The sequence below is a fragment of the Alexandromys fortis genome, unplaced genomic scaffold (assembly GCF_014885135.2).
Source record: "Alexandromys fortis isolate MF-2015 unplaced genomic scaffold, M_Fortis_MF-2015_v1.1 scaffold_38, whole genome shotgun sequence".
NCBI lineage: Eukaryota > Metazoa > Chordata > Mammalia > Rodentia > Cricetidae > Alexandromys > Alexandromys fortis.
In genome coordinates, this window is record NW_026067916.1 from 3,890,143 (window position 1) to 3,915,407 (window position 25,265).

General features: G+C 41.9%; 1 protein-coding gene across 6 annotated transcripts in view; it reads right to left on the reverse strand.

The window, feature by feature from the left end:
* Crot (carnitine O-octanoyltransferase) overlaps window positions 1-23,227 on the reverse strand; it is a 36,107-nt gene extending 12,880 nt beyond the window's left edge. Inside the window, exons 1-10 of one of the 6 annotated variants that reach the window (XM_050139742.1) lie at window positions 23,096-23,227; window positions 22,520-22,622; window positions 19,850-19,985; window positions 11,402-11,526; window positions 10,017-10,198; window positions 9,518-9,642; window positions 5,849-5,957; window positions 2,853-2,946; window positions 1,834-1,959; window positions 366-467 (exon numbers count right to left, since the gene is read on the reverse strand). In XM_050139742.1, coding sequence (XP_049995699.1) covers window positions 366-467; window positions 1,834-1,959; window positions 2,853-2,946; window positions 5,849-5,957; window positions 9,518-9,642; window positions 10,017-10,198; window positions 11,402-11,526; window positions 19,850-19,964 — 978 coding nt within the window. In that variant the 5' untranslated portion in view covers window positions 19,965-19,985; window positions 22,520-22,622; window positions 23,096-23,227. Of the gene's footprint in view, window positions 1-365; window positions 468-1,833; window positions 1,960-2,852; window positions 2,947-5,848; window positions 5,958-9,517; window positions 9,643-10,016; window positions 10,199-11,401; window positions 11,527-19,849; window positions 19,986-22,519; window positions 22,623-22,940; window positions 23,065-23,095 lie in introns of those variants that run through there. The other 5 variants (XM_050139744.1, XM_050139745.1, XM_050139743.1 and 2 more) reach the window with 5 other exon arrangements.
* Between the last annotated feature and the right edge of the window lie 2,038 nt (window positions 23,228-25,265).

The window sequence follows — 25,265 nt, forward strand, 5'->3', positions numbered from 1 at the left end:
AAAAATCACATTCAAAATCCTTTTTGCATGCTCCAAACAGTTAGCCTACAGCAGAAGGAAGAACTTGACCTATGTTCTGCTTTCACTGACTAGTCAGACCTAAACCTTTCACTACAATGATGTAAAACTAAAAGAAGTATGATACAAGTATTTGTAGTTAACTTAAGAAAGGGGTCCAGCGCCCTAGAAACAGCTGTGATACAGTATTCGTAGTTAACTTAAGAAAGAACCCAGCGCCCTAGAAACAGCTGTGATACAGTATTCGTAGTTAACTTAAAAGAACCCAGCGCCCTAGAAACAGCTGTGATACAGTATTCGTAGTTAACTTAAGAACGGGTCCAGCGCCCTAGAAACAGCATACTCACATCGCAACAACAGCCAAACACTCCATTAGCGAAGGAAACCAAGTTATAGGACTTGTCACCCCAGCGTACTCCTGGGTCTCCAGCAAGAAGCATTTCCAAGACCTAAAACACATTTTATTTTTTCTAATTAAAAGTGTTTTGCATAAGTTTGCAAGTAGACTTAAGATTACATATTTCACTTTTTATTTTTAAGTCAACTGAATTTAATAAAATGGCAGTTTTGTTAAGATTCAGAGAAACCCCATCTCAAAACAAAACAAAACAAAACAAAACAAAAGATTCAACAGATACAGATAATAATTCTGGGTCTGACTCTGGCTACTTTTTAAACCTCAAGTTATAAAAATCTATCCAGAAAATAGAATGCTATAACATTATTCATTAATGTTCCCAGAACATCCATATACTTGAAAGCAAAAGCGTTTCAAAACCTTGGTAGCATAGGAAGCCTAATAAGTTCAGAGTAACGTATCTTAACAATTCACATGACACTGAGACCATTTCTTTCCAAACTGTAGATGCTGGCACACTAGTAAGTCATGAAACAATCACAGCAGCATAAAATAATATTCCTTACAAACAATAAAACAGAATAGAAATAGAGTACATGACAGATAGTAAAAGTACTATCAATTGTTTTATGAAACTTCAATTACACGTGTGTGTATGTGCAGAGGGGTGTGTGTCTGTGTTTGTGTGTATGTGTGTCTGTGCGTGCATGTGTATTTAATTATAGTGGGCTAAATCTGTTTCCAGGTACAGACTATGGTTTGAACAACACTGAATTATTCCTTAAATGGTACTTCAGCAATTTCCTCCTGTCTGAAATAAAAATTGGTTTCTTACTATAAGATTTAAAATCCTGGATTAGTTCCCCTATAATTTAATGCAGATGAATATATTATGAAATAACAAATTCTTTAAAGAGGCTTTAGTAGTGTGGTTGACTATGCTTCCTAGAAGGTAAAGGCATTATCCAGATGGGAAATAAAAAATATAAACAAGACGTATTTATCCATAAACTTTAACACTTGAACGGTATGTTCAATAAAACTGAATGATATAATCAACTGCTTGCAAGGGTGATATAATTCCGAATGTGTGGTACACACAGTTCCTAATTGGTGTGGTACACTGGTGTGGGTTACAGGTAGAGCCATACATCACCTTTGGAAAGAGATGTTAATTTGCCTCAATGTTCTATGCAAATATTCTATGTATGCGATTGATGAAAAGAGTAGAAAACACTGACATGCATGCAAATAGCCACACTTCTTTAAACAAGGTTCAAAATACATCCACACAGAATGCTCTATTTACTACGCATGAGATTTGGTTTAGTACACAATGTAGTTCATAACTGAGAAAAATTCTAAGACCCCAATTTTAAAAAAAAAATCTCATGTTCAACAGATAATAAGAATCCTCCAGAAAACTGCATAGAAAGATAACAGAACAAGAAAGTTACCTGAGAAAAGTCTTCTGGGGTTACATGTGGACTAGTGTCTTCCATGGAATACACAAATAAACTGGCTTGAATTTTTTCTAATAAAGTCAAGTTTTCTGAGTCAAGACCAATCAGATATTCTCTAGCCTAAAGGGCAGGGAGATGAATGGATATTCAATTAAAATACAACTCATCCAGAAAATATCAAGAGTTTGTTAGAGAAAGTCTATTAAGAACAAGAGGGCTGGAGAGATGGCTCAGAGGTTAAGAACACTGATTTCTCTTCCTGAGGTCCTGAGTTCAATTCCCAACAACCACATGGTGGCTCACAACCATCTGTAATGAGATCTGGTGCCCTCTTCTGGCAAGCAGGCATACATGCAGACAGAACACTATACATAATAAATAAAAATCTTTAAAAAAAAAAAAAAAACAGCACAAGATTGCAGTTAACCCAGAGACTCACAGCTGCACAGTGTTCAGAGCCTGAGAGACTTTGGAGTGCTCAGCCCTGAGTGGGATGTCGCTGTCACCCCCACTTGAGGCTCAAGGATTTATGCAGAAGGGGGTGGTGGTGGGAGGACTCAAAGAGCTAGTGGTGGTGGACAGTTTGACGGAAGCAGCATTTTCCAGACACAGCAGGGCACAGAGGGTACACATGACCTCACAGAGAGGGGAACAGCAGTCACATGACCTGCCCAGGCTCACAGACACAGGCTCAGCCTGGTGACGGAGTGGGCATGAAGGCCCAGTGCTCACAAATGACAGCTGCTGGGAGACAGAAAGTCAGGTTCCTTCTCTGGAATAAGGCAGCCCGGCTCCAGGCAGGCCTCATGCTTAGAAGCAGCTAGTCAACACAATCTGACTCCGGGATAGTAGTGGCTTTTCTGGTTTTTAAGAGAGAAAACATGAAGTTTGGTGGATAAAAAGGGGAGGAGGATCTGGGAGCAGCTGCCTGATAAAAATATACTATTTAAAATTATCAACAAATAAAGACAGAAAACAAATTAGCACATGGAAAGAATAATATAAATTATTACCTTTGCCCATCGAGTTCGCTCCTCACTAGTTAGTGCTGCGACACTGGGCCCAACAGGTTCACTACAGCATTTTTGGTGGATATACGTCAGTTGTCTTAGGGAAGATTTAAAAAAGCATCTCAGAAAGAGCATGGACAGGACACATAGGAATTACAGAAGTCTTTACATACTCACACACACATATAATATATATATGTGTATTTAAAAAGTGATTATGTATTTTACTTACACAAAAAGTATATTGGAGAATAATTTATATTTAAAAATAAGCATAGATGGTATCATTTACTGAAAACATGCATTTCCAGGTAAGTTATTTATCAGATAAATAAATACCTTTTCTATGGGAAAACTTTAAAAAAGTATTTTGGTAGCTAATCTTATACTATTATGTATCTCATTAAAAATATATCCTGTGTACACACACATAAAACCAGAGACCTTACTGCGTGTTCAATTATTATTTGTGTTTTACCCAGAAATAGAAGCACCATGTAATCAGTTTTAAATGCTTTCATAAGTATCACTGTATTAATGCTGATAATTATAAAGAGTTAGCTATGGCCTGTAATACAAGCACTTCAAAAGGCAGGACAGCATAGCCAGCCTGGACCATACAGCAAGACCACATCTCAAAGAGAGAAAAACAAAATGGAAAGAAAAGACTCTCATGTTGTCTAAAACTCCACTGGATGAAGATGAAGTGCTTAATCCATCTTTAAACACACAGCAGGCGAATACCACGGTTTGCACGTGAAAAACCTTCATTAGCCAAAACTGTACAGAGTTTTGGTTTTCACCCTCTTCCTCACGGCTCATGCAAAGAAGCCAAACTTAAAAATATCCAGGTAGCTTAGTCAATGGTCAGTAAGCTCCACCGTGGCTCCTTATCTGGTGGGACCAGTTTCCTCTGTTTATTTGTATTTGCCACACTGACCAAGAAATATTTTCCTTGCAACAAAAATTTCTCTCTTTTCTTTCTTCTTCTTCTTTTTTTCCAAGAAAGATATTCTGTGTGTTGTCCTGGCTCGCTCTGTAGACCAGGCTGGCCTCAAACACAAGAGATCCTCCTGTCTCTGCCTACTTGCACCACCACCCTGCTGGCTTTCAGCTTTATCTTGAAACTAAAGATATTCTATGAGTGCATGAGGATTTCTTCATAAAACACTTGTCTTGCCTCTTTCTGCTCAGAGAAAAAATTAAAAATACAAAAATAGAGTTCATGTGGCAAAGTTTAATAAGCTGATTGCATTCAAATTAAAGGATTATCAAAAAATTGCTCAATAGAGCAGAAGACCAAATCAGCCTCTTGTGTGTAGAACACACACATCCAATCAAGAGCTCCTGTGTAGAGAACTATAGTATCCATCTATCAGGGTGCTTATTAGTAGAACTGTGCCGGCCACCCATCCTCATCTTCTGAAGCTGAGTGCAACCTGCCCCAGGACTTGCCAAATCCTCCTGGGTATAACCCAGACTGCCAGGTCTCAGATAAGGGATTTCCCAGTACAACAGCAGGTATGAAACTCTTCCTTTATAGCTTATGTCATTTTAGAGAATGGCAATTCTGGACATTTTTTTTTTAACTCAAGCTAGAGCTTGAGAGCTAAGGATATCCAATAAAGCAGTCTGAGACAGTCTCCTCAGATACTCCCAGGGGGTCAGGAGCTGGCTACGGCCAGGATGATCTTGAATACCTTAATCCCCGATCCTCTTGCTGGAATGACAGGCCTGTGCCAGCACTACAGTTTTAGAATGTAGACAGGAGGAAAACAAGGCACAAAGGTTTAAGTAGGATGGGTAGGGGATGCAAGATGGCTGGTTAACTAAAACAAATGTGTGCGTGTGTGCGTGCGTGTGTGTGTGTGTGTGTGTGTGTGTGTGTGTGTGTGTGTGTGTGAACAATTTAAGAAACAGAGGTCATTGAAAAAGAGCAAAGCAGAAGTATGTCCACCTGGGAAGGGGTGGAGAGAGAAAAGGGAAAATGACATACTTGTATCTTAATTTAAAAAAAAAAAAGCTATTTTTAAAAGCAGGTATGAAAAAGCCATAGAACCCTACTATCTTATAACCAAATTAAAAGATAAAAATGAACTTGAAGGAAGATATCCCACAGGCTACATAATGCTGGTTTTAGAAGCAACAGGTCACTGACTGAAAGTCCCAGTGAACGAGGTGTGGGGTACTTCCATAGGAGCTCTTGTCCAGGGAGCCCCAGAAAGCACCCTTGACACTAAATAGCACCGCCTCCTGCTGTTCCTCTTGTTAGCTGTGCTGGACAGTTTTAGTTCAACTCAATACAGTTAGGAGAGTCATTTGAGAGGAAGGAGCCGCAACTCAGAAAACGCCCCACCCAGACTGGCCTGTAGTGCATTCTCTTAATCAGTGATGGATATGGGAGGCCCACTGTGGCTGGTGCCACTCCTTAGCAGGGGGTCCTGGGTCCTATAAGAACAGGCTGAGGAAGCCATGAGGAGCAAGCCAGTAAGCAGGGCTCCTCCATGGCCTCTGCATCAGTTCCTGCCCCCAGGGACTTGAGTACCCTTCATAAAGGACTATGATCAGGACACACCAGCTGAAATAAACCCCTTTCCCCAGAATTGCTTTGGCTTGCGTTGTTTTATTATAGCATAGAAACCCTAACCAAAACAGTTACCAACCAGAACCAAGTAAGATCCTACAGCTAAAACCATGGTGTCTCTTTACAGCAACAGAATGGTAAGTAATGAAGACAGCTGACTTCTGACAGAGTCTCAGAGAAGGGAACTGTGGCCTTCACTTGCATGCCCACTGCTGAGCCCGGACAGCCCTGGTCAAACTCACGTCAACAACACAAAAAGCCATGGATATGGAAGAGAGCTGTACGGAAAAGGAGAGCTGACGGGGAGGAAGGGGGAAATTAGAATACATTCTATGTGTGCATAAAATTGCCAAAGAACAAAATTAAGTAATTAAAATGCAAAATGCATAATTCATTTAAAATGTAGTTTAAAAACCTGAGAAGCTCTGGTGGGGTGATCAAAGTCCCTTCATGCAATACATCAAAGACAAAAGCTCGGCCACGACACAGCACAGCAATGTGAGATGGACAATGCCCTTCACTCTCTGGAAAAAGACACAGAAAACATAAGACTCAATAAAGCTGCATTCAGCCAACAGAATATAATTCCTTTAATATTCGTGTGTGTGCGCGCACACGCATGTATGTGTGTGGTACAAAATATATCACCTGGACAAAGTTCTCATGGAGGAGGGAAGATGAGGAGAATCTTTAATAACATGAAGCTATGCTCAGACAAGAGTAAATTCTGGTTTACTACTTCTCAGCATGGTAAGCAGACCATGACCGTGAACAGCATATTTCAAAACGCTAAGAGAAAAGATTTTGATTTGGTAAGGAAATGACAGATGTTTTAAGAGACAGGCAAATTTAACTTGACTTTATAATGTAGACACTCGTTGACAATATATGATAGATCACTAAAATGATTAATGTACAACTTTTAGGTTTATAGTTATTTGATAGAGAACACAATTTATGAAAAGCTTCAAGGCTATACTTAAAGTCTACTGTGCCCGAAACCAAGTATGCTCCCTAAAGCTACAAGGAAGAAATCACCAGTTAACAGAACTCCAGATTCTATGACATAAACACATACTCTTGAAATTTACTCATGTGAATCTTGAAATCCTTGAGTTCTGAGTATTTGTGTACTGTGAGAAACACCCTGTGCTGTAAGAACTTTTAAGTTTTCCTTAAGAGATAGGAATGGGAAGGGGAAAGGGAATCCAAGGAATTCTGGACACTTGAGAAAAAGTTTCTCATTGAGATTATTCCAATGTTCTGACTACAGTTATTCCAGTCTGAACCGTGTAAATCCCTCCCCTCACTGCAAAGAGAAGGAGGGTGGAGCACCGGCCAGGGTGTTCAGCACTTGAATGGGGAGCAGTTTAACTGCAGCACTATCTAGCAAGGATTCCTCAGTGAGCCCTCAGGAGTGAACATAGAGTTCAGACCCATTCTTGCTCCTTCAAGGTTCCATGACAGGATGTTTTGACCTACAGTGTGGCTACAGGATGTTTTGCCTAGAAAAGGGTATTTTGCTCTAATGTGGTTACTTCATGTTTTGAGATGTAACGAGGTAATTACACTTATTTGTTCTTTGTATCATGGTAAAGAAGCCTTTTGCTTCTCCTCCTTTTGGATTGGGTGTATACGGGCTATGAGAAATAAATCTGGGCAGATTCACTGGATGCCCCCCGATTCTATCTGTCATCTCTTGTCTATTTCTTTCTTAATCCTCAACCCTCTCCCTAGTATAGACGAATTAGTCAGGCAGGACCCCGAGAAAAGTTTTCAGTAGAAAAAAAATCATTATGTTCCTGAGTGTCAGGGGAAGATGACGTATGTCCTCTTCTACGTCTGTCCTTGTCTCTAAGACAGGAAAGTGAAAGGGAGTAAAGACACAAAGTACCACTGGAACAAAAGCAACTGCTTGGGATTCAGGATTCACTGCTTTTACATGATTTCTTGTATTTAGTGTTAGGAGAGTGTTAGGAGAGACCATCTTTTGGTAACGTCATTACTTCCTCTTATACCCGACTTCCTCAGTATCAAGGAGATAAATATTTTTGCTCCTCGGGTTATTTCCAAGTCATTTCTTCTCTGACCCCTTCAGACATCACCCCATCCTTTCACGGTTATCACAGACACCCTTTATTACCAGCATCTACTGAAATCCTTTCCAAAACTCATAGCTTGACAAGAAAAAGAAAATAAACCGCATATCCACTTCTGATACCAAGTGTTAGCATTCAGGCACACCTGGCACAGTGGGTCAACCCTCTGCCTCTGTGCATGGCAAGAAGTACCCTGACTGTTGCAGGTGCAAAGGTCCCTTTAAGAGACAAGCCCCGCCTACTCTCACTCTCTGAAGAGGCAAGCAGGTCTTTGCCTATCTCTTTCTCTCTTTCTCCCCCCCTCCCCCTTACCCTTCTCTCAATAAACTCTGCCTTCAAGCTCTGCCTGCATAGTGTATCTGTCTCCTGCCCACAGCCCTCACCTGCCAAGATGCCAACTTGCATCATATTCAAAACACCCACTTAATAAATAAATAGTTGGAAGAATGTGTACCAGGAGAATGGTCCCTCAAAACCAACTTCTAAGGACACGTGAAGAGATTTGAATGAAATGGGAAATTGAACCATGGAAGTTGTGCATAGTACAGACAGAAGGATCAAGAAGTATAAAGATATTAAGACAAAACTGAACTGGTTTGCTTAATACAAAAAGCCCAGGGAACCTTGAGCAGAGGTGAGGCTGACGCCAGACCAGCTGTGACTCTCAGGGCTTCCAGTGTTAAGCAAGGTGGAAAGGGAGCCAGCAGGTGATTTTACATAGTGAACAGGTAGCAGCAATGTCGTGTTTGTGCTCCAGCAAAGCTTGCCTGAGGATCAGAGGGCAGAGCTAAACTTTCCTTTTAGTATGAGAGTAACACAGAGTGGAGCCACCCACCAAAGCAAGGAAACTGGAAATGCAGAGGAGAAAGAGGGGATGATGAAGGAACAAGAGGAAGGGGATCTCACACCATTAGTAGCATCATGAGGATCAGACAGGTTGGTTTTGTCAGTGATTCTGTGGCTGTGCTCAGGGCCTCACAAGTGCTGATGAGGCTGTACCACAGCTTCCTCTTCATCTACTTTCCAAAAAGGAGTGCGAAGTGTACAAATGCACTACAATATACTACCAGGAATTACCAAGGGACTTGAAACAACACACCTTTATTTAGGGTTTGCAGGATGAATCGGAAGCATGTTTCTCTATGAGAAACGAAGGTGCCGCTGTGTTCCTTCCAGAGGCTCTACAGGTGCTATCCCTTCCTCAGCTCAGGAGTCCCCTTCTCCATCTTCAAAGCCATCAAGGGGAGATCACAACCTGTCTGTGCTGCCATCTCTGTTTTTCTCTGAGAACCCATACGATTCTCAGACTTGTGATTAGTTCAGCATAACCTCATCTCCAGGGCAACTGACTGACAACCCTAACCTCCTTGCAGAGGACTGGGATGTGGCGTCTCTAGATTATTCTTCTTATAGCTGCTGGTCAACCTCAGGTTAAAGAGCAATTTTTCTGTATTTGTTATGAATAAAAAAAAACCGTTCACTAGTTGAGAATGAGGCAGAAGGGCAAGAAACAGTGCTGTCTTTAGGTGAAAGAATAAACTGACCGTTATGTTACAGCCCCCATGAGAGGGAAGAACATAACTGTACAGAACAGTAAGGCCATGAATGTGGACGCAAAAACAGCCAAGGTGGAGTACTGACGGATGTGGGTGCTCACGGTGATCCAAGGGATACGGAAACTGCAACATGCGGGGTTAGTGTAAAGGGTTAGGTCAAGAGCTGACAGGAACTGGGCCATGTCTGCAGGAGAAAGGTTTTACTAAGGAATAGAAATTAAGGGAAATGAAGGGATAACATAGAACTAGAATCTAAAGTCATCAAGAATATTACTTGAGCTAGCAATGGAAAAAAGATAGTTTCACAGAAACTTTCTGATAAATTTATAAAAACCCAATTATTTCAAATAGTATATTAGAAATCACAGCAAAACTCCCCAAATCTCAAGACTTTAAAAAAAAAAGTCTATGTTCTCTGTGTTTACTTACCAGTCCTAAAATAATTCATAATCGAATCTCTAGCGATTCCCGGAACCTTGCAGGTGGAAAACAACATCCGGAATTGGTTCATGTCTAGAGGAGTATTCCCAGATTTATGTGCAGGCAATTTTTCTCTATTAAAAAAGTATTTTGATTTAAAAAAAAACAGTCATTGTTAAAACTCACCATCAGGCTATCACAACTGTATCATTCTTCCACTGAATAACTGAGCTGGGTAGATATCATTTTCTTATTTCCCACAATGGGCAAACCTAAGCTCAGCCCGTGCCAGGGTCCTTAGTGTCCTCACCCTCACGGCTCAGCCCGTGTCCAGGGTCCTTAGTGCCCTCACCCTCACGGCTCAGCCCGTGTCCAGGACCCTTAGTGCCCTCACCCTCACGGCTCAGCCCGTGCCAGGGTCCTTAGTGCCCTCACCCTCACGGCTCAGCCCGTGTCCAGAGCCCTTATGTTCATGGCTCAGCCCATGTTAGGGCCCTTACACTCTTACCTTCTTAGCAGCTGCCAGTAGTTCAAGTTATGCCAAAGAATTATACTTCCTCTTTCTAACTGTGTGCCTTCCTTCGCAGGCCAGTAGTGTTCAAAATGAGGAGAAGGGCCCACAAAGTTCACGTTCAGCTGGGATGGCATACGCACATCCAGGTAGGCGACATTGAGCCACCACTCTTCCAGCTAAAAAATAAGAACATTGGTTCTTCAAAATAGAATATGTAAGTGCTAGCCAGTAAAGGAAGCATGCGATACTTGCTCCTTTTAGTTTACATCACGGCAGACAATGAAAGACCCACTGTCTTTCTATCCCTCTCGCTTTTGGAGCTGTAAACTACTAAATATGAGTTGGTTTAACTACACTATCAACAAGGTACTTGGGCAACTCCTAGAGTATAAAAGATATTCCCTGAAACCTTGCTTAACGATAACAGCCATTTATAATGCTCTTTGCCGAAGAGAAACTGAAATTCCAGTTAGAAGTGCAAGACCCTTCGGTGGTGTGCTTCAAACGAACTCAGACTTTTCTCTGACAGTCCTTTTCCTGTGTCCCCTATACAGCACATAACTGGATTTCTTACCCGAGTAAATAGATACCAGATCTTACCAGTTTACCTGGAGGTTTTCGCTTTTTTAAAATGATGGTACAAACTGTAGCTACTAACCCAGAAAGACCAGAGTAAAATGAATACAAGCAGAGCGACATCTTCTTTACCTCTGCCCCCATTTTAGTTAAAATCACCCCAGACTCATTGAGAACAAAGGAATCTGTAAGTAGGAATTATTTTTCATCAAAAGGATAAATGCCTTATATAAAAACCAGACATTTTTCTTTTAAAATTGTAAGTTACCATCATTAGTTTCTAGCTAAGGCAAAGTCACCCCCTGACCCACATCCTGAGAAGCTGCTGGCTAAGGGAGACCTGGTGAGCACAGCAGCTTCTCCGGCAGTCTGTCTGTGGAACTTCAGAGTATGTCCAATGGTTCCCACTTCTCCGTCCCCTGCTTCAGAAGCACACGGATGGGCGAGGGTATGGCTCAGTGGTAAAGGGCTTGCCCAGCATGTATAACTCTGGACTCTATGACGAATATTGGCCAAAACATATACCACACAGAGGAATTAAAATAAAGGTTTCTGGGTCTCATTTGGACTTAATGAGTCAAAAATTACTTATTCCCGGAAACCTGAATTTTAATACATTCTCAGGTAAGACAAAAGCTCACTTATAAAACAAATGCTCTCCAATGACATGAATCATTCTTTTGTGACCATAATGACAATGACTCCAAGCATTTTATGCAATAATTTAAACAGGAAAGTTATATACATTTAAAATTTTTTAAATATCATGTTTCCAATTATAAGTATATAAATAAAATAAATACCCAATTTCTTTTTCCTTTAGCCCTTTCAAGTAATTTCTGATGCAATTTCTCACCAACTCCATTTTGAAACTTTCGAACTATTTCTTCAGTTTTCTTATATTCGTCTTCATTTGCAAACGGCTTTACTATAAAAAAGTGATTAATTATAATAAGTGTTCCCATGTCACCTCACTCATTTTTATACAACTCTAACATCACTAGCATACCATAAGGTTTCCGTCTACAGCGTGAAAAATGCAGTGCAAATGCAGAAATAAAACAGCAGATATTGTAGAATGGAGTCACAATATCTGAAATTATCACCAAAGTACTCCTGATGGCGGTTAAGGGGGCAAGCTGCCACATGGCTATTATGCAGTTGAAGGTAAGCCCGACTGAACCACAGGTAAGAGAAATTAAAGCCTTTACCACTGCTGTTTATATTAGAACCATGACTCTTACATAGGCAATGTAAAATATATCTAGGATGCCTGAGAGCCAAAAAACAGTTTTCTACTAAGGGGGAAAAAAGGAAGAAGACAAGAAAAAGGGAAATAAGAAAACCATCCAAATTTCCTAGTCCATGAAAATCAATTGCTTTAAAAATTAAAGTATATTAGAAACTAATAAGTTTTTTGCTTCTTTAAAAATCTATCAAGCACGATGTAAAGTCCTATATAAAAACGTTGTGCTCAGAGAGAAAATGTGAGTACTCTAGAAGGCAATAATCTGTGGATTTCAAAAAAATTAGTGTTCCCAGAGGAAGGTAGACTTTAAAAAGGAGGAGAAAGTATACCTTTTTTTTAGCAAAAACCCATGTTAAAAACAAACATAAAGTATGAAGCAGAAGCAAGCAAGTGCACACCATTCCCCACCCCCAAAAAACCAATAATAAAAAAAGAACAGCATACATTTACACACACGCACACACACACCTCTTCCAGTTCCTATTTATCTTCACTCCCTCTAGAAACCCAGTAAAATGACAGTAAAGCTATCTCAGGAGGAGTACAGGGGCAGGAGATGGCTCAGTGGTTGAGCTCACTGGCTCAACCAGAGGTCCTGAATTGATTTCCTCACCCATATGGCTGCTCACAACCATTTAACGGAATCTGGTGCCCTCTTCTGGTGTGCAGACAGATACATAAAATACATTTAAAAAATCTAAACTAAGTAATAATAAAGGGAATGAAATTGACAAAGGGGACAGGGAGGCAGACAGACAGACCAGGGGTTAGTGGGCAGACATTTCAGAAACCCAGAAAACACGGTGAGCCAGACAAGGTGGCAAACCTGTAGTGTCCCAACCACTGGGGAGTGGAGGCCAAAGGAGTTCAGCCCAACCTGGACAATAAACTGGGACACTGTCAAAAAACCAAACCAAACAAACAAAAATAAACTGGAAAGACGATAACTGGCTTTGTAAAACAGAGAAAATATCTAAGGCCTGAGGAATAAAAGGTTACAGAAAATACAAGTGGGGTGAATGTAAGTCCATAAATAAGCCAATTCTGGTGGCAGAACCCAAGATTCAAGATTTAAGGCATAAGGTCCCCTAAAAGGAAAAACAAAGGGTGAAATGAGACTGCCGCGATTTCTTCCCCAAACCAGGAGGGACCCCACAAGGTTTGCTCGGTGCTAGGGAAAACCAAGGTGAAACATGAATTAGATAAAAACAAAAACCTGGATTTTGGTCCATACTAAAAACAAGGTATTATAGATCTTATTTTGAGGTATTATTCACAAAATTCAGGAACTGGAAATACATAAGTATCTGTCAACTGATGAATAGAGAAAGAAATGATACTACGTATACATGGAAAAGCTACTCATTCGCCATCTAAAGAAAGAATGAAACACCCACACTACAACACAGACACAACAGGAAATGCCCCGTGAACAAAGCCCACAACAGAAGCCAGCACCTTCGGCAACATGGGAGTCTACACGGGGAGGGAGGTGCGAGGAGGATGTGGAAGGTGGATGGGGGAGGAGCTAAATGAGAGAAATGAGAAGGTCTGGAATCCTGCTATGGACAGTGTTTAAATACCCAGTATCTCGGGAAGCAAGATTTTAAATGTTTTCAACATAATGAATTAATATTGGAAGAGACAGATGTTTGACCTACATTATATAATATACATATATTGAAATCACATAGTACCCAACTAATTTGTATATATTTTTGTTTCAAGGTAACAGCTTGAATTTAATTTAAATTTTTAAAAAGTTCAATTATATGCTCATCTTTCTCCCCGTCCCAAACTGATCAGTTCAGTTCAGGAAAAGAGCGGTGGAATTCAGGTGTGTGCTAATGAAATTACTAGGTCTCTGCCCTACAGTCAACTAGTAAGATCCACTAGTCACCAAGTCCAACCCGTTCCCAGTGAGATTTTCAGAATCTCAATCACAAATGTGAATGCCCAAGGATTGGCAGGTGTAGTGGAGACCCATCCTCGGGGTATAACATCAACATGGCCATACCACTTTACTCATAGCACTGAGTCTACATTTAAGAAACCTTCACAGAATTTTGTCTGTGACCCTCCTACCTTCATAGGGTCACTGGGCTCCCATGTGATCTCAGAAGGAAATGCTGGAGTCTTTAGACAGTAGAAGGTTTCTCCGGCTTGCAGGAGGAGGGAGGAGTACTCAATGACTCAACTGTTTTGATGTCACCCATACTCTTGTAAGCAAGCCTAATAAACTCCTTGGTTTGCCAAACTGGACTCCAGCGGAATTATTCTTTTGGTCTGTTGTTGGTGCCTTATCTAGGGTTAATCAACAGTTGCTTTTGTCTCCTTGGAAAAGCTAACACATCTGCTGCTCAGACAGACACAACAGAGGTAAAGGAAGGCAGCTTGGGCCAGCTGTAACGGGAAGGAAACATGGACTAAAGCTGACAGCAGAGGAGCTGCACAGCAAGTCTGACACCGGAGTCTCCTTGCATGGAAGGTTGTGTCTGCCTGCTGTGGAGCGGCGATAGGTAATACCCACAGCTGAGGCCACCTGTCCCCAGGAAAGAACTGCACAGGCGGGAAGAATGACAATGAGGAAAAGATACATGTGGGTGGCACTCATTCTCCATGACTGCTCCTAGGTATGGTGGGGAATAAAGTTTATTGCAGTTAACAATTGTTGGTATGGGGCTGGAGAGATGGCTCAGAAGTTAAGAGCATTGCCTGCTCTTCCAAAGGTCCTGAGTTTAATTCCCAGCAACTACATGGTGGCTCACAACCATCTGTAATGGGGTCTGGTGCCCTCTTCTGGCCTGCAGGCATACACACAGACAGAATATTGTATACATAATAAATAAATAAATATTTTATTTAAAAAAAAGAATTGTTGTTATGGATGGCAATGCATTCGGAAGTTCCTCTATTGTATAGGCTTGTTTTGGCTAACCTGGGCTTTTTGTTTTCCCATATGAAGTTGATTATTGTTCTTTCAAAGTCTGTGAAGAATTGTGTTGGGATTTTGATGGGGATTTCATTGAATCTATAGAATGCTTTTGGTAGGATTGCCATTTTTACTATGTTGATCCTTCCTATCCAAGAGCATGGAAGATCTTTCCATTTTCTGGTATCTTCTTCAATTTCTTTCTTCAAAGACTTAAAGTTCTTGTCAAGTGAAAGAAATAGATCTTTCACTTCCTTGTTTAGTGTAACCCCAAGATATTTTATGTTCTTTGTGGCTACTGTGAAAGGTGATATTTCTCTGATTTCCCTCTCAGCGTCTTTATCCTTTGTGTATAGGAGAGCTACTGATTTTTTGGAGTTGATCTTGTATCCTGCCACATCACTGAAGGTATTTATCAGCTGTGGGAGTTCTCTGGTAGAGTTTTTGGGGTCAAATGGCCAAAAGATACTTAAGGACATGTTCAACTTCCTTAGCTATCAGGGAAATGCAAATCAAAACAACTCTGAGATACCATCTTATATCTGTCAGAATGGCTAAGATCAAAAACACTAATGATAGCTTATGCTGGAGAGGATGTGGAGTAAGGGGAACACTCATCCATTGCTGTGGGAATGCAAACTTGTGCAACCACTTTAAAAATCAGTGTGGTGGTTTCTCAGAAAACTGGGAACCAACCTACTTCAGGATCCAGCAATACCACTCTTGGGAATATACCCAAGAGATGCCCAATCATACTACAAAAGCATTTGTTCAACTATGTTCATAGCAGTATTATTTGTAATAGCCAGAACCTGGAAATAACCTAGATGTCCCTCAACCAAAGAATGAATAAAGAAAGTGTGGCACATTTACACATTAGAGTACTACTCAGCGGTAAAAAACAATGACATTTTGAATTTTACATGCAAATGGATGGAATTAGAAAACACTATCCTGACTGAGGTAACCCAGACCCAAAAAGATGAATATGGTATGTACTCACTCATAAGTAGATACTAGCCATAAACAAAGGACATTGAGCCAATAGTTTATGATCCTAGAGAAGCTAAGTAATAACGTGAACCCAAAGAAAAACAAATATAGACCCACCTGGAAATTGGAAACAGACAAGATCACCTGACAAAATTGGAAGCATGAGGGCAGGGGGAGAAGGAAGGAGAGAAGGGAAGGGTTGAGGAGAACTTGAGGGAATGGGATAGCCGAGATGGAGGAAGGACAGATATGAGAGCAAGGAAAGTGATATCTTTATTGAGGGAGCCATTATGGGGTTAGCAAGAAACATGGCTCTAGAAAAATGCTCAGGAATCTACAAGGATGACCCCAGCTAAGACTCTAAGCAATAGTGGAGAGGGTTCCTGAACTGGCCTTGCCCTGTAGTCAGATTGATGATTATCTTAAATATCACCACAGAACCTTCATCCAACAACAGATGGGAACAGAGGCAATGACCCACATCAGAGCACTGGACTGAGCTCCCAAGGTCCAGTTGAAGAGTGGGAGGAATGAGAATATGAGCAAAGAGGTCAAGACCATGAGGGGTTCATCCACTGAGACAGTTTGCCTGAGCTAATGGGAGCTCACCAACTCCAGCTGGACTGGGAAGGAACAAGCATAGGACCAAACTGAATGTGGTTGACAGTTGTATGGCTGGGGCAGACTGAGGGGCCACTGGCAGTGACACTGGAATTTGTCTCTACTGCATGTACTGGCTTTTTGGAATCCTATTCTCCTATTTTTGGGATGTATACCTTGCTCAGCCTAGATGTAGTGGGGAGGGCCTTGGACTTTTTACAGGGCAGGGTGCCTTACCCTCTCTTAGGGTTGGAGGGGGTTGGTGTGAGAGGGTAAGTGGAGGGAATGGCAGAAAGGGAGGGAGTGGGAATTTGGATTAGTATTTTTTTTCAATAATAATAAAACAGAATTGTTGGGATGGTTGCAGGATTTTACTGTTTTGCTGAGTCCAATAATGAATCGTGATTTTTATAAGGTAAGAAAGAATCTAATTGACCTGAGTGAATTAGAATGGAAAGTAAATTGGGGTTATAAAGTGCTAAAGGGGGAATTTAAAAAGAAAAGAAAGAGAAAAGGGGACCTGTCTGGGTCACTCAAATGAAGTAAGGGGCACGGGGACAAAAGGCCAGGAGAAGCGGCAACCAAAATGAAGACCGCTCTAGGAGACCATGTAGGAATCTGGGCTTTTGCACACTATGTAATACATACAGTATGAGGGGACAGAGTATACACGGTATCAAAGGATGCGGAAGGGGTACCAGAAGCTAAAGGTTTAAGTTAAGGAAGGGGATGGGGATGGGGTGGGAGAAAGGAGGTAGAGAGGCATGTTAGCCAAAACTAAGGATCTATGAAACTCACTAATTTGTGACCTAATCAAAAATACATTAAAGGGGGGGCACGTTGTACAAAGGTGCCCTATATTAGCAAACAATGCTGTTCCCTTCATTTTCTCTTTGTTTTCAAAAGTATCAGGTGCCTTGAACTCTTGAGCCCGGGATGAGTTCCCTTCCTGTGAGTTACTGTTCAGATAGGCTGAAAATGACACAGACTGCAGGCTATTGCTGCTGTTCTCTGTTGCCCACGGTGACTAGATCAGCCATTCTCAGCCCGTGACCCTTTCATTGGTGTCACAAAATCAGATATTCTGCATATCAGATATTTACATTAAGATTCCTAACAACAGCAAAATCACGGTTATGAAGTAGCAATGAAAATCATTTTATGGTTGGGAGTTAGAACAACATACAGAATTATTAAAGGGTCACGGCATCAGAAGGTTGAGAACCACGAGTCTAGAGGATAAGACCTTATTGCTAAAGACATCACACACATTTTGGTTGCTGGACACAGAAAAATCAATGAACTGGCCAGAAAACCCTCTGTGCTGGCTGGCTTGCATACTGCTGGAAGGTACTATGCAGTCTGATGGGGCATAAGCCACATCAAAGTGTATCCAGTGCTGGGCGCTGCATGCTACACTACCAACCTTAAGGCAACATTGTAACCACTGCTGCAACAGAGGCAAGACTGCTTATGGGGGCAACAACCACTCTCTTTTCTGGATCTGAGGCCTGCTCTTCAGAAGAAAATCCATGCCTCATCCTGCAAATATAATTAAAACCCATCAATAGAGAAATCATAAGCCCTGGCAAAGAGAACCTACTGATGTTTTCCTAAATGACCATGTTGTCAAAGTATTCTCTAAATATATTCCTAGATTTGTGCTGTTCCCAACCTTGGTAGGAGAAGCTTCTTATTGCAATGGGTAACAGTTAATGCAGAGACTCATGACTGTTTAAAGGGCAAGAATAGGTGACCAAGTGTGTGGCAGTCGATGAGACACCAAGACTGTGGTGTCACGGAAGAGGGGTTGGAGTGGATGTGAGAGCAGAAGGCTGGGAAGGAGTGCTGTGAGGTGCTGTTTTCTGGACACGACACTGCTGGTACTCATGAACTCAGCACAAGATCTCCACAAGATCAAAAGAGCTCATTCTAGCAGGGACTCCCAAGGTTTTACCCCTAGCTGAGGAGCTGACAGTTGAGGATGGAAAGTTACATTTTTATTTTTAGGGTGTAGTATCTATCTAGTTGGCTTCCCATGCCCCCACTGGATGACTGACACTCTACTCATACAGGCAGCACCAATTGGAATCAATGGATTAGTTAAATAAATTAATAATTTTAAAAAATACATAAATTTGGAAAGATGATGGGATGGGAGGTACTATAATCTTTAGGAGGAAGGGTCTCAAAATCAGAACGACACCATATTTCCCATACGGAACAAACAAGGTCTTTAGAATTCTTCAAGCACACCCAATTCAGAAATCTACACAGAGCTAAACAATCAAGTAAAAACAATTAGCTCTTTTTTTTGCCCTCTCAAATACTCTTTTGCAAGCAGTTACAAGGGCGAGCAACATGCGAAATCAGACAGGAAAGAGAGAACACAGGAGAGAAGGGAAGAGAGCTGACAAGTTGCTGGCAACTGAAATGTCCTGAATCACAGCTGTGGAGCAAACTCAAGGCAGTCTATCCTCATTGAGAGGAGGGGAAGGAGGGGGGGAAGGCAAAGGGGAAGGAGAAAGGTGAAGGAGAAGGAAGGAAGGAGAAGGGGGAAGGAGAAGGAAGGAGAGGGGGAAAGAGAAGGGGAAAGGAGAGAAGAGGGGGAAAGAGAGCTCCACAATGCACGTTTTTAAAAGGAATAAAACTGACTCAATATTTTATGTCTAACTGTATACAAGAATGTTCATTCATTCTAGTGTTTAGAAATAAATTTGAATACAAAGGAAAAAATTAAGAAATGAAAAAGAAGGTGGAAATACAGCAAGTAAGTCCCAAAAGTAAACGCTGGCTCGTTTATGAACAACTAAACCAGAGGTTCTCAACCTGCGGGTTACAACCTCTTTGAGGGTCACCTAATAGCATTGGAAAACATAGATATTTGCACTAGGATTCACAACAGTAGAAAAGTTACAGTTATGTAGTAGCAATGAAAATAATTTTATGGTTGGGGTCACGAGAGACTGTATTAAAGGGTCACAGCATTACAGAGTTCAGAACCACTGCTCTCAACCCTGAAGAGCCAAGGGAATTAAGAGAAAGAATTACTAAAACCAGGTCACTGTTGACTTAGAATGGTGACTTTGTATATGGGTGACAAGAATCAGAGGGGAAATGTGAGCATGATGGCGTGTACAGATGCTTGGACAGGCATTAGCAAACTACACAACTATTTTAAGGAATTACAAGGTCCAAGAAACATAAGATAAGTTCAAATATGGTGCTAGCAAAAGAAGCAGAGAAAGATTTCAAGATCTTTGCCTGAAGTGGGACTTGTGTACGCAGATGGAGACAAAGGGTTGACATTTACCCTGCAGGCCTATTAATACTATCGGGCTTTTTACACCAAGGAAAAATAACTTCTAAAAGCTTTGCATGTTTTATGAGTCTAGAGGCATCTGCAGTTAGACCCTCATCAACCTCATTTCTATGTCACTAACAATATTAATCTATACTAGAAGTTTATAAATGTACCTGATTCAAGGTATTTTTTCAATGATTCCTCAAGTGAAGGAACAGGCAATGATGGGAGAGAATCCTGGTACTGAAATGTCCGTTCTTCAACTGACTTTGCCAGTTGATTTTCCATGATATAATCACAGTAGAAAAACTGAAGAAAAGAAGAACAGCATCAGTCACAACTTCAACTTTGTAAGTGTTTGTAAATTTGTTGGACAAAGAAAACCAACTTTAACATTAATTCAATATGCTAGGTGATGTGGGAGGGTCTTCTGTATGTGCTACTTTCATTGGTTAATAAAGAAACTGCCTTGGCCCTTTGATAGGACAGCAGCTTAGATAGGCGGAGTAGACAGAATAGAATGCTGGGAGAAATAATCAAATTCAGGCAGTCGCCATGATTCTCCAACCCAGGATGGATATAGGCTAGAATCTTTCTCGGTAAGACACCACCTCGTGGTGCTACACAGATTATTAGATATGGGTTAAGCAAGATTTGACAGCTAGCCAAGAAGAAGCCAGATATAATGGGCCAGGCAGTGTTTAAAAGGATACAGTTTCCGTGTAATTATTTCGGGGCATTAGCTAGCCAGGCGGCCGGGAACTGGGCCACTCCTCACTACAGCTAGGGAACCAAAGCATCATCAGAGGGACCAGTAGCCATCCTCATGAAACACCAGATAGCGCAGTGTGCTACAGAAAACATGCTCACATATGAGAAGCAAAATCTCTGATTTAGTCATCGGTTTGAGAGGTCATCCTTGGTACCCAGGCAGATCTGTTAGGTTGTAATCTCTCCTTCCACAAGGAATGTAATGTTCAACATTACAGAACATTAGGGAACCTCCAGAGTCTTACTGGGTAGGTAAGATTGGGTGTGTAGGAAAAGATTATGTCTGAAAAACAATGCAGACGTGTGGAAGAGTAGGTCATAGATGTTACAGACTGTAAGACTTCATGTGACAAGCTGATCTAACTTAAAACTGTGCAGATGGCATGAGACCTAATCAGACTGGCTTTGAGTATCATAAACCAATCTTAAATATGTTCTAGATTTGTGGTATTCTTGTCAAAATAAAACTAATCCCATTTAAGATGAGGGTATATTGGTATTAAATAATAAGATTTCTAAAAGAATAATTTATAAATTCCATAATAAAACAGTAACTAAGAAAACAAGAAATTAATATTGAATGAAAACTTTCTGCCCTTTCATATCCTATTTTAAAATGGCAAAGCTAAATATTCTACTCATGTTATAAAAGTTAACAGTATCAGAAACAAAGGCATGGCAGACTATTTTGGCTAATACGTTAGGACCTCAAAGTTCAGCCTCTTCCTTCTTAATGGTTTCACTTACATCCCATCTGAATATTGATAAACCGCTTTGGACTTAACAGAAATGTAGTTCTTGTTCCTAAATATAGACTCAGCTACTTTTAGCCATTTGCTGCTAGGTAAGTGACTGGAAAACACTGGAAGCATTTATTTGGTGGTGGTGGGCTGTCACAGCACACATGGTAAAGGAAACCTGCAGGAGTTTCTTCTCCTCTACCTTGTGGGTCCTTTGGACTCACGCGTGGGTTAGCTGACTTGGCTGCAGGTGCCATTATCTAACACTACATCTCAAAGGACCTCAAAATTTGCCCTTTTTATTTATTTACTTATTTTGAGACAGAACCTCACTATATACCCCTGGCAGACCTGAAACTAGCAGTGTAGACCAGGCTAGCCTGAATTGACATGGATCTGCCTGCCTCTGACTCCCTGGTGCTCAGATTAAAGGTACGTGCCACCAATACCCACCAAACTCTAGGCGAGTAAGTAATAGAATCTCTTTACCTTTGAATGTATAATCATACTGTCATCAGATTTTTTTTATTTCAGTTCATCCTGAAACAAGTATATTATGGACTAGAGTATGCAGAAATTTTTATGATGACCTCAACTGCTACCTACACTTTCTATTTCCCAGAACTTGTCATTATGATAGAAAATCATTACTCCTATGGTTGCAACTCGGTTTCAGCTACGGAAAAAAAAAAAAAGAGCTTAAATAGTCAGGACTTAACCGAATCATTTGAGTCCCTGAGGTAGAGATGCTGACACTTCTATGTCTACATCCACGACCTGGAGGAACTCAGAGGCAAAAAAAGCGCTAACAGGAATGGGACCCTCAATCCTGCAAGTGAGCAGGAATTAAATTCTGCCAACTAGAATGAACCCTAAAAACCTCAGAGAATAACTCAGGCACCTTGATCTCTCCTTTTGAGAGTCTGTGTAGGATAAACAGCTAAACTCACTCAGACTTCACAGAAGCTCAGTCTGTTCTTTTAACTGCCTGAGATCATGTGTTGTGGTTGCAACAGGAAACTAAGATGGAATGGCAAGCTGCTCTCTTTCCACTTCCCTGTCACTTAACAGACCCCCCCCCCGCGAAAGCCGAGAAAGAGAATACTAATTTTATGACCACTGTACTGCTTAAACCCTGCACCAGGTAAAGCAGATTCGCTAAGAGTTGTCTTAAGTTTTCGACCACATAGATTAAGTTAAAGGATTACAAGAACATTAAGAACACTACTACTATGGGTTTAACTAGGGTGGATTTCCTAAGAGTAAGGTAATGTGAACTCAAAGAAGTAGGAACGAGAACAAGGAAGAGTAAGCAAACAAAGTGTCACATACCAGTAAACCAAGATGAAGTGTTCAGGACTGCCAGAAGCTCCAACAATTCTGATGTGAAACCACGGGGACCTGAACAAGGCTGGTGACTGTAGGAAGAACTGCGCTGAAGTAAAGACCAGATAGTGAGGGGAAAGGAAGTGAAAGAAGCTGGAGAAACAGAAGAACGGTCATCTGCTAGCTTAAATCGCTGCAGAGCTAGCTACGTTCCAGGCATCTAATTAGATGGACACAAGGGGCACAGAGCACCTTCCGGTGCCCGCACTTAGGCTGAAACAGAAGCAAAAAGCAGCAAGAAAGTTCAGAAACTCCTCCCACCAACCCAAGGCCAACTCGGCGCAGGGGATGAGGACAAGTCGGGAAAAATTAAGGAACAAGCACCCCGACCCGCTAGCTGGACGTTGCAATGGGGGATATCCCGGACCCGAAGGGCGAGACGCCTGCGGACGCCACACCCGCGCCAGACCGGAGCTTCTGAGGCGCTGCCCGACTGCACCCTGCTCGGCTTGGCGCAGCTCCACTGCCTCTAGACCGCTCGCTGCCGTGGGAGGGAAGGGAGGGAGCCGGCTGCACGCTCACCTTCACCTCCGCCCCTCGCCGGGTCCTCCGAGACGGCGGCCTGCCAGCCCTGCGCTGCCCAGGAGCCCAACTGGGACGGAAAGCCGCGAGGGTCCCGCCCCGCGCACGTCGGGGAACGCGATTGGACGGAAAGCCTCGAGGGTCCCACCCCGTGCTGGAAGGGGTGGGCTGCCGAGGCTCGCTGCCCGGCCCCGCCCCCGCCCCGCCCCTGCCCCGCCCCGCCCCCGGCGGTTTTCCAGGCTCGGGCTGCGCCCCTGGAACGCCGGCAGAAAATCCGATTAGCGTCCTGCAGTCCCAGCGAAAGCAGCTTCCTGCTGGATGCTGCGGCACTTTGGCCGCGGTCCAGAGAGATGGCGGAGGCTCCGCCCACGCACGGGCACAACCCTGCGGGAGAGTAAGGGAGCCCACGGCTCAGCCTGGTTTTCACCCGACCTCTCCGCTGCCGGGCGCCGTGTCCCGGTCTCGTCTCACGCCCAGTCGTCCCTCCCCCTAGCGAGTGCGAGCCTCCTTTGCAGGACCCGAGCAAGGATTTGCACTCGAGTTTTACGGAGGCATTTTATTGTCTACCCTGGGTGCCAGCAAGAGAATAGCAGTCGCGCAGATCCGGTTTGGCCTCGTCGCCTTCTTTAAGACTGAGATTTGGCCAACTCCCAGCCATCCCTCTGCCGCAAACTCTTGGAGTCTCCAGGGACGTTCACCCTTCAATCTTAGGGCTGGTCTGGAGTTTTTATCAGCCCAAAAAGTAGCATTTTTTAATCCATTTACCTTAATTTACATTAATCTTTATTATTTTTTATTTATTTATTTATTAAAGATTTCTGTCTCTTCCCCACCGCCGCCTCCCATTTCCCTCCCCCTCCCCCAATCAAGTCCCCTAATGAGGACTACTGAGAACTCAAGAACAATGGCAATGGGTTTTTGATCCTACTGCACGTATTGGCTTTGTGGGAGCCTAGGCAGTTTGGATGCTCACCTTACTAGACCTGGATGGAGGTGGGTGGTCCTTGGACTTCCCACAGGGCTGGGAACCCTGATTACATTAATCTTATGTACACTGTTTCTTCCACTGTTTGATTTTTATGGAAGGAAAAAAATATTTTTTACACTCTATGACTTAGTTATCCAGCATGACTTTAAAAAATTCTTTTCAATTACTACATTAAAAACCGCTGTCTGTCTTTCCGAATTCCTTTTGATAGTAAAGTCTGCCCTGAACTGAGTTGAGGCTGTGTGTCATTGAAAGATTTACAGTGAACAGTCATAAGTTTTCTACAGAATTACTAATATGATTCATGCCTGTGCAGCTTGTTGGAGGTGTTACGTAATCAAGTTGGGCCACGTCCCTAAGCTTGTCAAAGTGACTATGTGAGATTAATCACTTTTCCCCCTCAGGGCTGTAAGTGTTACATTCTGGGTAATGTTAAATTGTGCTTACAAGATAGAATTCTTAAACTGATTGAGCATCTCCGAAACCTTCATGGTACTTTTTTTTTTTAGTTAAAAAAAAAAAACCCGACACCTCTTTAAAAGTTTATGAGTATTGAATGTTTGATGATGGCAAAGAATTTAGGATCACGCTTCGTTGTGGGGATTTAAGCCAGGCCTCTATATGGGTCTCTACCACCGAGTTACATACATCAGCACTGCTTCGCGTGCGTCTTCCTGGTCTCGTTAGAAAAAACGCGTTTCTACAAAGACTGTGGCTTCTCGGAAGGAGAGACAATTGTGTGATAATGAGTGAAACATGAAGTATGTAGGAAAAAATAATGATCTATATAAAAACATAGATCTGAAAAGCCTTTAAAACACGTTCTTCCAAATCTATAATAAATATTTGAACGTCAAATTTCAAAGTATGTAGCATTCGGATTAAACTTGAACAGGCTTGCATTTCTTCGCGCACGGCGAACAGATCTTGACTGGTGAGGAAGATGCTCCAAGCATTTGGAGCGTGGTTTATAGCAACAAGTTGCCTGAAGGCCTAAGACTGATTACTGGTGGTGATTATAACTTCTTCAACTTTCTATAAAAGCCATGCATTTGTGGCACCATGCAGCTCTTTCTCAGTAAACCACACATTGAAGAGACCTTTACAGTCATAAATGGATACAGATGGCCTCAAAAATTATAAAAATATTAAAATTTTCATTTCTATCTTCATAGCTAGCTT